Below are 16,231 nucleotides of genomic sequence, written 5' to 3' on the forward strand. Positions count from 1 at the left end.
AAAGGAATCCAACTGGTCACTTCGTGTATGAATCGCTAGCATATGATAAATAACCTTTCCTGTCATTGCATCTTGATAGCTTTTCCTACCTCCCTTTATTTGAGCAATTAAATGTAGTTAACATGTCATTTGAGGTACTCACACAATAGACACTGAAAGAACTTCACTATGGGCAAGGTCGAGACACAATCTGTCACGTAAACAGGGAAATTCAGCGAAAAAGCAGATCATTGCTTGGGAGTGCTTTAACTAAGTTAAGCAGTGAAACTTTTTTTTAAACCAATTTACAAATAACTTGCTATTAGACATGTGACCGCTTATTAAAAATTTTTACTACGTGATACGGTTCTTGTCCAATTCTAACAGCAATGTTTAGAGAAGCATTCTTTCCAGTTGTATCACAGCTTGATATGGCTCCTGCTCTGTGCAAGAAACTACAAAAGGTTGTGAATGTAGCCCAATCCATTAAACCTCTCAAACCAGCCTCCCATCCATTGACTCTGTCTACACTTCTCATTGCCTCGGCAAAGCAGCCAGCATAATTAAGAACTCCACGCACTCGGTACATTCTTTCTTCCACCTTCTGCCTTCGTGAAAAAGATACAAAAGTCTGAGGTCGCGTACCAACTCACTCAAGAAAGCCTCTTCCCTGCTGCAATCAGACTATTGATTGGACCTACGTCATATTAAGTTAATCTTTCTCTATGCCCTAGTTATGACTATAATACTACATTCTGCACTCTCTTGTTTCCTTTTCAATAAATGGTATGCTTTGTTTGTATATTGTGCAAGAAACAATACTTTTCACTGTATACTAATATATGTGACAATAATAAATCAAATCAAACGACAACGGAATGTTGAAGTCTGAATTAATCAAAAAGTGACCATTGCATCCACTGGAATGTTTCTCTGTAGATTAGAGTGTTCTCCAGCTGACAAATTGCAAGGTCACATAATGTGATCAGCAAGAACAATATGGTCCATTGTTGGATATACATACAAATTTTAATTTTGGTGTCAGAACTGGAAAACTTAATTTTCCTCATCTTTTTTCAAATATAACCAGTACTTTGGTGGGTTATGGTGGAAAATTGCACAAGTCTATGATGCTTTTTAAAAAAATATATTTTATGGGATGTGACTGTCACTGACATTTGTTGCACACCTCCCATTGCCCTCGAGGTGCTGGCAGTGAGCCATCTTCTTGAACAGCTGTAGCCCACCTGTTGCAGATACACCCACAGTGCTGCTGGGAAGGAGTGCCCAGATTTTGATCCCATGACAGTGAAGGAACGGTGATATAGTTACAAGTCAGGACAGTGCGTGACTTAGGAGGTGAACTTGAAGGTGGTGTTGTTCCCAAGCTTCCGCTGCCCTTGTCCATCTAGGTTTGCCATAGTTCATCCTAGGACATGTATTTCAGAAGTCACAATGCATGAAGAATACTTTGGATCACACAAATCCCTGTTCCAGCTCTTTAGCATCCAATTACTTGCCTCCTCATTGTTCTCTCAGACATATTAGTAATTCTGCTTCAGCGGTTAAGGCAATTCAATGGCATGGCTCCAGGTGGTTTCTGTGGCAACTGAGGAAAGGGAAGGAATATGGACGTAGGCCTCACCAGTCCGCCTTGCTCCGTTTGCCCACTGTGTGGGATAACAGAGGTCAACCTAGGATTTATGACCAATTCCTTATTGCACCACTACACTCTAGTGTAAATGCTTTAATAAGAACATATCCATGTTCCATTAGTATATTTTAAATTTGTAGTGCAAACCCTTGTAGCGCTAGCAACAAATCAGCAAGCAGCAAAACATGCCAGATGATGCACAAACACTCATGGTAAGCTTGAGGCAAATTCCACCGTTAACTTTGATTCATTTTCTTCTAATTCATGCTACTTCCAATTCACAACTGCATGACAGTGAGGAAGCATGCAAGTCTGAATGGTCAAATTGGAAAGAAACAAAACCTGTACATAATACAAGACAAATGGGAACAAAGTAATTTTGTTTTCATTATTTTCAACTAAAAATGCAAATTACGTGACTTCTTGCAATTCACCCACTCAACAGCCACTCCCAGGATTCAGTTTTGAAAGAACAATTCATCAATTTCATATCCTCTGATACAATCTTGATTTTTACCAGATATCATTCAAAATGGATGCAGGTCAGAAATCTTAAACAGTATGCCTCTCTTTAAATTACAACCCCTCATGCCAAGTGTTTCACAAATCATGCAACATATAAAGCACATTTCATTAAAAGGATCCTGTTGGCTTTTAGACATTTTCAGCATAGAAGGAGGCCATTTGGCCTATCATACCCATGCCTGTCAATGAAGATCTGACCACACTAATCCCGAGGTGCATGGGGTCCTTCATTATGCTGGCTACTTGGCTGAGACAGCACGAAGTGTTGACAGAGTCAATGGTTGGGAGGATATACATTTCCACCATGACTTTCCTGCTAGTGTTCTATGCCTCAGCTAATAAAGGCAAGTATCCTATCTGCCTTCTTAACCACCTGATCTACCCACCCTGCCACCTTCAAGGATCTGTGGATATGCACTCCAAAGTCAATCTGATCTTCAGTACTTTCCAGGGTCTTATCATTCATAGTGTAATCCTTTGCCTTGTCAGACCTCACTAAGTATATTACCTCTCACTTCTCCAGGCTGAATGTCATTTTCCACTGCTCTCCCCACCTGGCCAGTCCATTGATATCCTCTTTAATCTTCAGCAGAAAAAAATTCCAATGAATTGTGTTTTATTGAGTAAAGAGGAATCGTTTGTGAAGCTATCAGCAAGTGTACATACCACCTACAATCATTTACAAATACCAACCCTTTCCTCATTCATTCATTCACAGATCTAACATTGGAGCAAAAAAGAAAACTGAGAATTACCCTATTAAGCCTCTGGTTAATCTCACTAAATTCATTGTGCTTATTTGCAGAAGAATACTTCCCTGGTTCAGATCAGCAGGCTACTTTTACAGATATACCATGGAAAACATTCTTTCTGGTTGTATTATCGCTTAGTGTGGCTCCTGCTCTGCCTAAGACTGTAAGAAACTACAAAAGGTTGTGAAAGTAGCCCAATCCATCATGCAAACCAGCCTCCCATCTATTTACTCTGTCTACACTTCCCGCTGCCTCGGCAAAGCGACCAATATAATTAAGGACCCCATGCAGATATTCTCTCTTCTACCTTTTCCTGTCATGAAAGAGATAGAAAAGTCTGAGGTCACATCCAAACCAACTCAAAAACAGCTTCTTCCCTACTGCCGTCAGACTTTTGAATGGACCTATCTTGCGTTAAGTTGATCTTTCTCTACATCCTAGCTGTGACTGTAACACCACATTCTACACTCTCTCCTTTCTTTCTCTATGAATAGTATGCTCTGTCTGTTTGGTGCGCAACAGACAATACTTTTCACTGTCTGCTAATATATGTGACAATGATAGATCAAATACTATTTTCTTTATGGAATTGGATCCAGTAGAATCAATTCAGAATTATCAATGGCCATTTTCCCACTTAATTTTTTTTCTCAAAAACAAATGACTTCTGTAGTGAAGAAAAACAGTTTATAAACTGCTCCCAGTACTTCACCACACTCCCCTTGCCTTTGGTAGAAACCACATGATCTTTTGGCATTTGGACACTAATGTGCTACCACATTTGTTGAGTGGACGTTAATGTATACAAGTTGTGTGCATCTCAACAGTCACATCTGGTGATTGGACTCTTGGGTCCACTAAAATAAAAATTGTGAAACTGCATCAAATAGAAATTCTGGCAACTCTTGGAATTAACAAGTTAAGTTCAGCTCAGGTCCGGCACAGAGCCACATTGTAAAAATCTTGGGGTTATCCTTTGGACCACCTGGTAAACTTTTTTTTAAATAACGTTCAGAACACCAAGACTCCTTAACTTAAAGATGAATCAACTAACGACTGTGGAGCTCTGTTGTGGTGCTTAGTTACTCATATCATTGCGAGCTTCAGCAAGTTATATTCAGGAATATAACTTGGATTCACCAATTGTGACTTATAGGAATACAATTGAAGAACAGTGACTGGGATATAATGGTAGTCAAGCTCAAATTCTTTTTGAAAACACTTTTGAAGGAGCCATTTGGATTACTGGAGAAGACACATGAATGGGATTCCAGTCTAAAGGTGTGTAGGTTAAGTGGATTTCAAATGTCAAATTATCCTTTTAGCATCCAAAGATGTTAGGTTTGGGGGATTAGCAGGGTAAATACATGAGGTCATGGGAATAGGACCTGAATGGAATACTCGATGGGTTGAATGGCCTCCTTCTGCGATGCGGGGACTCTATGACTCCTGAAGGTATGACCCTAGCCTATTATCCCGTGCAACACCATTGGCTAATTATAGTGGGGACCCTCAAGGCAAAATGCTGGGTAGTCCTGGAGGAGACATTAGTCACATTAGGAATAATTGCCTCACCATAGCAGGAGTGAGATCTTGGGCAGATAAGCACTGGGATTAGAATGGAAAAAGGGGACGCTTGTGCAAATTCTTCCACTTGAAAGCTTCCCACAGCTATCTCCAGAGGAATGGACCCAAGGACATCCACTCTCCGACAAGTGCCTGTAGGTATTCGTTTGTGGTGAAGGAGTGAGTAACAACCATTGGCAATCCAAGCTTTGGGGGAGAGAAAGTGAGATTGAGAGGTTGAATGGGAGGTCACAATATCCAATTCCTCATTATCTTGTTTGAGTTGGGCAGAGGGAAGCATGAGGGAGTTACAACCAGTTCTCACTTCATATCGTCAATAACTTAAAAATGGGCTAACAGTCAGTCTCAGGTTTAGTTTTATTTTTGATGCAGAAAAATTTAGGGCTCTTGCGCTGTCAAATTCACGTTCCTTTTTTTTCCCAAATTATAGATGGTAAAATGAAGTCGACATCCTCAGCCAAAAAAAGGTTACGTAAGCATTGCAATAGCATTTAAAACTTCTGTATATCCTCTAGCGCAAACAAAACAATTTAGTCTCTCAAATCAAAGCCAATTATGCTGCCAAAATATAGCCTAAAGCTCATAAATTACTCATCACATCTTTTACAATTAAGTGTCAGCACATTAAACCTCAACATTCCATTATCCAAGATATTTTTAAACTGGCAAAAAATTTTTGAGCTGCCTTAATTCCAATAACATTAATCATGTACCTGTTTATCTGGAATTGGGAGTTCAATCAGCTTCAATTCCTTTACCTTGGACTTAAGCCACTCTATCCCATCATTTTGGAGTAAATGTAATCTATCTTACTTGGACTTACTAGGGTTTTGGAATGTTTTGAAGCTATGCTAGCCCCATGTCTTTCACAACTACCTACATTTTAACCCATAATTCTAGGAATATGGCTGAATTTTTAAAAACTCATATTGCTCTTTAAATTGCTGTATCAAAGATGAATATATTAAAAAAAATACACAAGATAAACATCTATCGCAAAGCGCTTTACGAAGTATTTTTTGAAGTGTTGCAGGACAGAATTTTCCCGTCCCACCCACCACGGGGATCGTTGCGGGAAGGGGCAGTCCATGAAAAGTTCCATTTACCTCAGGCGACATGTTCGGGTCTTGGGGTGAGTGCTGCTGGAAAACTCCCTCCCAAAAATGTAGCAAACAAGGCAGCCAATTTGTGCACAGCAAGCTCCCACAAGCAGCAAAGTGGTAAGTGACCAGTTAAACTGCTTTTTGTGATGTTGGTTGAAGGATAAATATTGGCCAGGATACCAGAGAAAACTCCCCTGGTCTTCTTCATGTTACCATCATTGAATGTTTTACATCCAGCCAAGCAAGCAGTTGGGCCTTGATTTAACATCTTATCTGAAAGACAGCAGCTCCCACAGTGCTGCACACCCTCAGTGCTGTAAGAGCGTGTCAGTTGAGACTTTTGTGCTCAGGTCCTTGAGTGCGACTTGAAATGGGGATAGTCTAAAAAGAACTGTGGTGATTTACTCAGCCAAATTTACTTAATTTTGGAAAAGGCGCGCCTATTGGGGCAGCATGGTGGCAAGCATCGCAGCCTCAGTGCTAGGGATCCGGGTTCGATTCCGGCCTTGGGTGGTTGCCGATTTGGAGTTTGCACATTCTCCCCATGTCAGCATGGGGTTTCCCCGGGCACTCCAGTTTCCTCCCGCACTCCAAAGACATGCAGGCTCAGTGTATTGGCCATGCTAAAAGTAAAAGTTAAAGTTTATTTATTAGTCATAAGTAAGGCTTACATTAACACTGCAAAATTACTGTGAAATTCTCCTAGTCACCACACTCCAGTGCCTGTTTGGGTCAATGCACCGATCCAGCATGTCTTTCAAAATGTGGGAGGAAACCAGAGCACTCGGAAGAAATCCACGCAGATAAGGGGAGAACGTGCAAACTCCACACGGACAGTGACCCAAGCCAGGAACTGAAGCTGCGAAGCAGCAGTGTTAACTACTGTGCTACCATGCCACCCAAGTCCCCTTAGTGTCCCAAGAGGTCTGGGTTAGATGGCTTAGCCATGGGAAATGTGTGTAATTACTCGGCTAGGGAGGGAGAGGGGGCCTGGGTAAGTTACTCTTTCAAAATGTGGTGCAGACTCAATGGGCTGAATGTCCTCTTCTGCACTGAATGGATTCTATGAAAATAAAATTAAGCAGAGCTGAAACATCTTGAATTCTTTGTAAGGACAACACACTGGAGGAAATAGCTTTCTATGGCAACAAAGTTGTTTGTTTGCACAGCATCTTCAACATTGTAAAACACCACAATGCACTTCACAGGACCATTATCAGAAAACACAACGTGCAAGATACTAGGGCAGCAATTGGGAGAGAAGTGGTCATGGAGAGATTTATATACACGATGATTACAAATTGGAGGTTTTGCCCCAAAAGCAGGCGCTAATGCAGATCAGCAAACGCAAGGGTGATATGTGAATGGGACTCGTGCTAAGTTAGGTAATGGGCACAGAGATTTGGAGTGCTCACAAAGATTGGTAAAGTGGGGTGTAGCCAGCAGAACACTTGAATAACCCAGGTCGGAGGGGACAAAAGCATCGATAAGGGTTGTAGCAGCAGAGGAGCTGATGAAGGGGTAGAAACAAACATTACCTCAGTAGAAGTAGACAGTTAGTGGTCGAGAAAACAAATAGGGACAGGATGTGTGTAAAGGTTGAGCAGATATGGTGCTGGGCAGGGTATCAAGACAACACAGGAGCCACAAGCAACATTGCACTAAATGGTGATTCAACACAAATCATTGAAGTAGACATGTCTTCCCTGGTTTAAAGTGCTAACTTTGTGTCAGGCTTCACTGCGTAGTGATTTGAAGAGTCAAAGTACAGTATGCAAGACATTAAAATATTCTTTGTACATTTTTACTTTCACCACCTTCCCTAAGGGAGAAGAAAATTGCTCTCACCGTTGGTATTTGTCCAACTTGTACTTAGCTTCGCAATGGCCAGACATATTACATATACATTTCTAAAAAATTTAAATTATTGAAATAATTGAATGGCTGACTCAAATTAATGACTTAATGAATGTCAGGCGACTCACATGAATGCCATGATTCTGGCTTCTGCTGTTGTTTTCTTTTGTATCAACATAGCTGATGCCAACAACTGAGGTTGGAATTGCCGGGTCAATCAGAAATTGTGGTGTGTGTGTGTGTGTGTGTGTGTGTGTGTGTGTGTGTGTGTGTGTGTGTGTGTGTGGGGGGGGGGCGGGGGACCTTTCCCAAACATTAGATTGCATGCTTCAATTTTTTAAAGTGCGTGCAGGACAACTTTTACACTGCACATTTTTGTATTTAATAAGAGGAATTTCTATTTAAACTCATATATATTCTTCATTACGTAGGCTGTATTTTACTTGTCAGTGGAAATTGAAGTCCCACAATTTCAGAATCGTCCGACTGCATTTAACGGAAATGTTATTTTATGGATTGCAAGGAAAGACGTTGTTGAAGTGGACCACCTGACAGCTCGCTACCCAAGTACAACTGAAGTATGTCCAAGCTCGTCGCAAATCAGAATATGCCAAGCTTTTTAACCCTTGAATTCATAATGCTGAATACAAAATAAATAGGTATTAACATAGAAAGCGTAAATCACCCAAGAGATTGCCTCTGACAAACGGAGTGCCCACACAGTGGACTCTGCTGCAAACAATATTTCTGCAGTGGCCAGGCCATAAGAATAGATATATATTTAGGAGTATGTTTGCCCTGTTGTTTTTGGATACAAGTAGATTCTAATGTGGCCCAGATGTATTTTCCTTTTACAGCACGGTAACACTTTTATTAAGTTGTTTGCACTGCTTAGACCACATGGGATAATAATTGGAGGAACTTCTGCCTGGTTTCTGCAACATGATAACTGCTGCTTTTTAGCGACTAAAGAAACAGCTATAACAGCATAACAGAGAGATATCTGTGACCCACTGATCTGCCAGATGAGAGGACAGTTAGTTCCTTTTGTTTAAATTGGATGTCATCCATGGGTCCAAATATAGCTTTAAAAAATAACGCTGGCAGAAGTTACATTCAAAGAGTTGAGATGTAGATTTGGTCTAAGTGCATGCATATGCTAATTGTAATGTTAAGCACATTTCTCAAAACTTCTTTCCCAAGCAAGCCATCATTTTTCTTAATTACGTCTGGAATTTTTGGCTGTAGTGTGAAGTAAAGTAAAACTGCCATTGCAGTCCTTACAAAACAAACGAGAGCCATTTGTCACATTCTTCTTGGGCAATGGTATGAGCTGAGGCCCGTTCTTTCCTTGGGTTGCAACGGACAGCTCGGCAGGAGAGCTGGTGCAAAAAATTGCTCCGTTCTGCACCAAACGCAGCGTCGGGGCCAAACCTGTCTCAGGAGGTGAAGTGGAGTGAACGAGTTTGCAAAAACAGGAAGCCATTTCCAAATCTACATGTTTGAAAAACATGATAAGGCCACGTCGCGACAAGTTCCAGTTCGTTCCCAACTCGGATAACAATGAAACATTCTGCATGCAGACAATTCTAGCCCAGGAAGGTTTTCTCGTGTAGAACACACTTCATTAGATAGAATCTTGTAGTAGCATAACTTGTCTATAAGATCAGACAGTTTTCAGTCAGTGTGTGTGTTTGGAAAGGGGGAGTTTAACGCAACTTTTCACCTCCTGCAGCCCAACTTGAAATATCGAAAATTGTCAGGTCAAATGTTGTGCAGTTCATTCTGGGGAAGTTCAGTCTCTTGGCTTGGTCCCACTCTCTTCTGCTCTGAAACTTCTGGTCTTCTCATTTGCTACCCATCCTACCTCCTCTACTTGTATCTGTGTGCACAGATACCAATGAATAGTCAGCATGCTTTGAAATCATACGTTCTGCTCACTTGATTTACAATGATTGCTGTGGAAGTTCCCCAGGAGGCGTGAGAATCAAATTTAATGTTCCTTGCACTGTTGTTACATGTAGCAAGTGTCTTGAGATGTTTCACTGATTTATAAAAGGTGCTGTAAGAATGCATAAGTTGCTGTGCACAAATGGGAAGTGTGGGACTCAGGAGTTGACGGTGGGGGGGGTGCATGGTATCAGGAAGCTTATCATTCTTGAGTGGTTCCTCAATCTTTTTGCAAAGTTAGCTAAATACTTTCAAATTGCCATCCAAACAAGCTTGGATAGCTTGTAACTTGAGTTGCATTTCCAATGTAAAACAGTAAACCCTTACAGCATTTTCTGACTGGAATAATGACAAAAATAAGAAAGACCAAATCACCACATCCTGCACAGAATTCAATTTGAAATTTCCTCCTGTTGGAAGACTTTGGCTGGAGAGAGTGTGTGCTCAGAGTGGCATTATCGCATGCAAATGCACATGATATGGCAAAGCTAGCCAAATGCTTTCAGATTGCTGGTGGCTAGTAATTTGAGCTGTGTTTTCAACATAAAACAGCAAGTCCTTGCAGCATTTTTGGATTGGAAGAGTGAAAGCCAATGGTTATTGTCCACACACTAATAGGATATGCTACAAACTGTCATCAAGTTTTGCTTGCGTCAAAAACACTCCACGACAAACTTCCACATCAGCAGGGCAAAGGGGAACTTCATCAGAACCACTGGTCGATCAGTACGTTACTTACAAACCCGAGAGATACCTGGAACAATATTGGGAAACAGTTGGGAACATGCCATCCAAATATTTATTTCAACCCCAGAGGCAGAATGGAGAGTTGAGAAGGATGTGTTGCAACAGGGAAAAGAAATTACACCACACTGTTTCTCCAAACTACACCTCAACAGTTTTCAGCAGCTTACAAAACCACTGAGGTAATGCAGCTCACATCAAACTCCTCTTCATAAAAAAAATGAAGTCATTGTGGAGAGAACATGTCCAAGTTAGTTATTTTTCTTTTCATATTAGAAAGTGTTTCATATTATGTTTTCCAGCAGAACGATAGATAGCCTGCCAGGAACGTTAATGTATTCCAACAGTGAGAAGCAGTGGGTGGAATCGGGAGGTGAGCAGAGTCATTGCTTTCTCCCACCTAGAGTTTTTATTACAAACAAATGTCAGAAAAAACAAAGAAGCACAGCTGTGGTCTTTGTGGTAGTACAACATAATAAGCCACTAGTGTTGAGTAATGTTCTCTGGCTTTGGTTAACAAAGCATCCTGATATGCAAGGGAAGGTGGACACTGAGCCCACTATTTTCAAAATACTTCACACAAAGTAGTGCTAACTCCAGAGCATGTGGTTCACAGCAGAAGAAAACACAAATCAATCACGGGGACCGAAACAAAAGGTGTTTCTTTTTCCACAACTATGCAGTTGTGCACCCGATGTTTGTTAAACAGGTAGATTCCTTGGCATTCCACAAATATGCAGAAAGCTTTAACCCATATATCGTGTGTGCCCTTACTTAGTAGATGGACAGCTTTACAGCAATAGTAGTCCCACTCTATTTGTTCCACAATGGGTAACATGGTGGCACAGGGGTTAGCACTGCTACCTCTCAGCGCCAGGGAGCCGGGTTTGATTCCTGGCTTGTGTCACTGTCTGTGCGGAGTCAGCATGTTCTCTGCATGGGTTTCCTCCTGGTGCTCCGGTTTCCTCCCACAGTCCGAAAGACATGCTGGATAGATGCATTGGCCCTGCTAAACTGTACCCTCAGTGTACCGGAACAGGTGCCAGAATGCGACGACTAGGGGATTTTCACAGTAACTTCACTGCAGTGTTAGTGTAAGCCTACTTGTGATACTAATAAGAAATAAACTTTAAAAATAATAAGCTCTTCTTAAAAAAACTGCTTTTCTGAAAGCATGCCCCATTTACTATGGTGTACAACTGGATTACATATTTGGGTAAAAATATGTGCCAGAATTCTATCGCTCTGCTGCTATGGAATCTGAGCAGACGAGGCGCAGACAATGGAAAAGTCCCTTGACCTTGGGTGAGATTTTATGGCCTCGCTCAAGACCAGAAAATCATACCCCTAGAGTTTGCAGCTTATACTTCTAGAAGATTCCATTCAATTAGAATCTAAGTTTTAATCGTTCAGTCAAATAATGATCAAAAATAAGTTTCATGAAATGAGGAATACATTTTTCCAGAATTCATGAATTAACATTGGTAAGTTCACATGCCAGGGCATATCCTGTCTCTCTGCATAGCCTATGCACCTTGCTTTTCTTTGAACAACATGAACATTGTTTCCTTGTATGCCAACAGAGAACTAAATTCTGATAAAGCACTAACCAGCTGGTGTGTGCCTGAGACTTAATGGGCTAAAAAAGATGGCACTTGTTAAAACACATCCAATGCTTATAGGTGTCTGCCCTAATTATCCAACTTCTCGATTAGTTTCCCTGCAGATTAGGGATTTTCCAGATTTAATCTTGATCTGTCCACAACAAGGGAATCTGAAAGGGTGAGTGGAGGAAAAGTATGTTACAGCAGGATTCTCCAATCTACGAAATATATGCTGTTGGAAGATTCTGCCAGTACTATTTCAGGAAACACCACAGAATCTTTTGTTTGTGCACTTTTGCTCAGGGAGGGTGTGCTGGAGGGAAAATCAGTTGGAATGAGAATGAAGCCTTGAACTGGAAATATAATGCACGTGGATAAAGCCACTGATGGATCTCTGAGGCAGGAAGTCTAAGAATGAGACAAGATACATGAACCATCAAAAATGATGTAACCAGGATCCAGTGTGAACATCATTTCACGTTACGTTACATAAAAGTATCAACAGTCACTTCATGGATCAAACCTTCGGTACTGACTCGTCTTAAAAATCATCCCGATCGGACAAGCAACTCACACACTTATTCCCCCTTCAAAGAGGGTTGAAAGTGATTGGCCATCATCTAGGTCATTCCAGTGGCAAACACAAAGCACTAATGTGGTAACTTGGAAAACGTCAGTCAATTTTACCACTTAATCTCAGAAGAAATATTGAAAATACTAAATGTACTTACTTTTCCTTAAGGATAACTTTGCTTTCCTTTCTCCAGTATTCTTTGAAGTCTGAACAAAATTCATACCACAGAGTAAATAAATGATTTGGAGTGACTTCTTTATCTCCCGACTTTGGCTTCATGCTAAAATAGGCTGCTGTTTCCAAGAAGCTGAAAAAAGGAGAAACAAACAAATCAAAATACAATCCATACAAAATACAACACTTGCAATTTTCTATCAATCATTAAGAATCAGTAGTGAAAAGAAATGCATTATATTTTGGCACTCTTAAACTGGTTTCAGTTCGCAATACCGGAGAGAATCCAGAAATATAGTTCAATGAGTACCGATGCAGCTGATATTTACAATAGCAATGCTTTGGCTTAGCCATCCTTTAGCTTAAATATTTGAAATCATGTACACCTTCATATGTTTCTGGATGCAAAAGGATGCCTCAGAGTTCATTCCTTTGAAAAATGGGACAAAATATATGATTCCAGCACATGTAATTGGATTTCAGATCTTGAAGGGAAATTAGAAATCATCAGAATTGTTGAATCCCTATAATGCAGGTGGCCATTCAGCCCATCAAATCTGCACCAATTCTCCGACAGAGCATTTTACCCAGGTCCACTCACCTACCCAGAACCCCACATATTTTCCCTGCTAATCCCCCAAATCTACACATCTTTGGGCAGTAAGGAGTAATTTACCATGGCCAATTCACCAAACCTACACATCTGGACAGCAGTGGTTAGCACTGCTGCCTCACAGCACAACGGGCCTGGGTTTGACTCTTAGCCTGAAATGCCAAACATACGACCTTATTAATTTCAATTCTCAAACCGAGTTACTTACACCCGACAGATGATTATCTGCATTATGACCAAAGCAAGGTGTGTTTGGAGATTTAGTCTTTACATCACTACCATGTAACCCAGGTGGGGGAATTGGGTGAGTGGGGGAGATAGCAGGTTGGTACTATAACCATCCTCACTATTGGCTCACTTTTACCTTGAATCTTTTTTCTCCATAATCAATCTATTGCCAAACCTCCAGTACATTCTCAACCTGCGTTGCAAGACTAAGTCCATCATTTGAATTGCTATGTTCTCTGTTATAACCCCACAGGACCATGGACTGCTCTCCCTTTGAGGCAGCACAAACTGGTGGTGATTTAACCTGAGGGTCACCACACCTCAGGCGAGGGGCAAGGTTGAGAAAGCGGGGCCTTAAAGGATAACCTTAATCTCAGCCAGTACAGGAATTGAATCCTGCGCTATTGGCATCACTCCGCACCACAAACCAACCATCCAGCCAACTGAGCTGACCAACCCCCATTTGCAGTGGTGAATCTTGAATGTTGAACCTGACTTCACACAATTTACAACCATGCTGCCAGAATAAAGATACTCTAGGTGTGAGGAATAAGATCTCGACCACATTCTTTCAGACAAGCTTGGGGATGATGAGGAGAGAAATAATACACATCTAGGATTATTAAAGAGGATCAGAATGACCATTAGGGCACAAGACTATTATACTTCTTGAAGATTGTGCAATCAACAAATTACCAAAACAATAGCAATCTGAGGTATTTGTTGATTAACTGTACATCTGCTCCATCAGTCCCTGGAGAGATCTCACATCCAAAGCTGAAGGGGAGTTTCTGTTTCCAATGACTTCATTCAACGAATATCACAATGACATAAGTGTACATATTGGCAGGAGACCGGTAAACAGAGCACAGATTCAAGATAAATGAAGAGAGATTAATTTTATCCTGAGTTTTGTACTGAATGGATAGCTGAAGATGATTCGTTCGTAACATTAAAAAAGGCAATTAGATATATACTTGTAAAGGTAAAATTTGCAGGATGACCAAGGGGGAAGTGGGGGGTGTGGGTGAGGATAAAATTGAATAGTTTTATGAGTAGGGCCTAATATTTAATTGATTTTGCAGGCCATCAAGTATATCTACATGGATGGCAAGATAATTAAAAACCAAAAAGGTCAACGTCTTTGAGCATATTCTTCTCAGATTGCTTATTGGGGAAATTTCTCTGAAAATTAACGTACAAGCCATCATTCAGAATACTTAAGCTGCAGTTTTTACATTTACTTTTGAATTCCTTTGTAGAAAGTGTCGGCATCCATTGTTTAGTATATGTATACAAACATGTGATCATAGGACAAGTAATAATAGGTCATCAAGCCTACTCCACCATTCAATATGATGATGGCTGACCTCACTGTGGCCTTACGTTACTTTCGTGTTTGTCACCCATAACCTCTGAATTATTTGTCAATCAAACATCTATCAAACTGAGCCTTGAATAAATTCAACAACCCTACTTCCACTGCTCTTCGTGGAAGAGCATTTCAAAGGCCAATGGCCCTCAGAGAAATTTCTCCTCACCCTGGTCTTAAATGGGAGATACCTTACTCTTAAACTGAGCCTCCAAGTTCTAGAGTGGAAATATCCTGTCAGCATCCACCCTGCTAAGCTCTCTCAGAATCCTAGGTTTCAGTAAGAAGGTCCTCTCCGTATAATTAGAAAATTGGTTTCCCCATGATCCAACTTCCATAACCGAGATTAAAAGGAGGTGAGATTCAGGCAAACAATCTAGGCGCAGTTGCCAGCATAGGAAGTGTCTTCATCCAGAAAATGATCATCTGTAGATGGAGGGTCTTCATCTGCCAAGTCTCAGAGGGCAACACTACCTTCCGAAAGGGAGAAGGGATAACCACTTAAGCCACACCAACTTAAGGACAGGGTCACACAGGTTATAGAAGCAACAAGTATATAGACTGAATCAGATGCAATAAACTGGATCTCTCATGCTGTTAACTACTTAGTTATGATTACAATTCTTCGATCTCACCAATTTGTGTTACACATTTGGGCTGAATCTTCTTCTGAGCTTAGGAAAGCTCAACCTAAACAAACCTAAGCAGCTGCATAACAAACAGATGGAGAGGAAAGCTCTCTAGCCTGTCACAACAGTTAAGAATGGTGGGCGGCAACTAAGCAAATAGAAGGACACTCCATAAACACGCACATCTTCAGTCATGGTGGAACCCACAAGGGACAAAACCGATGTGTTTTCAAGTGTCTTCAGCCAAAGTAGATGTGGGCAATCCCACTCAAGCTTCATCAGAACTCCCTGCCAAGTAAATAAACGCTCAGCCAAATTTGTTTAGTCCACATGACAATAATTAGAGACTGAATGAGCGGGATTAAATGAATGCTTTGGAGCTTGACTATGTCTTCCTCATTGGCAGCAGTACTCTCAATCTATAGGATTCACCACATCAATTCACTAAAGTTGTGTACAAGTACATGGGGGAAACAAAAATTCCATAAGTTTGCATTTTATTTCTGTTGAATGAAGTGGCTGGATCTCATTTTGTTACAGACATATAATAATATTTATTTATCCTAGGGTAGACTAGAAGGAAAATTGTTTAATACCTTACATGGTCCATCAAGCAACTGAAGTCAAAGTTAAACACACCAAGGGAGACCTGCTGCACCTGACTATGGTAGAGATCAAGAAAGACCACCCAAAAGAAAAAGCAGAGACTCCAAGGTGCCCAACGAATAAAGTTCTTCAGTGAAATAGGGGAAGCAATTTGACATTTTGTATTACAAACCACATATATTCATGGAATGGAACCACTTTGCAAAAAGAGGTCTTAATTATAGCCAAGTAGACAGAGCCACATGTGCAATTAATTGGTCCCAGGACAAATTACAAATTC

At 40.8% G+C, this 16,231-nt stretch overlaps 1 protein-coding gene across 1 annotated transcript in view; it reads right to left on the bottom strand.

Annotated features, from left to right (window-relative positions):
• Window positions 1-16,231, bottom strand: part of fmn2b (formin 2b) — a 409,270-nt gene that overhangs the window by 35,288 nt on the left and 357,751 nt on the right. The window contains 1 exon segment of the mRNA XM_080199671.1: window positions 12,487-12,636. Coding sequence (XP_080055797.1) covers window positions 12,487-12,636 — 150 coding nt within the window.

Source organism: Carcharhinus amblyrhynchos, chromosome 12, assembly GCF_965287045.1.
Source record: "Carcharhinus amblyrhynchos chromosome 12, sCarAmb.v2.hapA, whole genome shotgun sequence".
Lineage (NCBI taxonomy): Eukaryota > Metazoa > Chordata > Chondrichthyes > Carcharhiniformes > Carcharhinidae > Carcharhinus > Carcharhinus amblyrhynchos.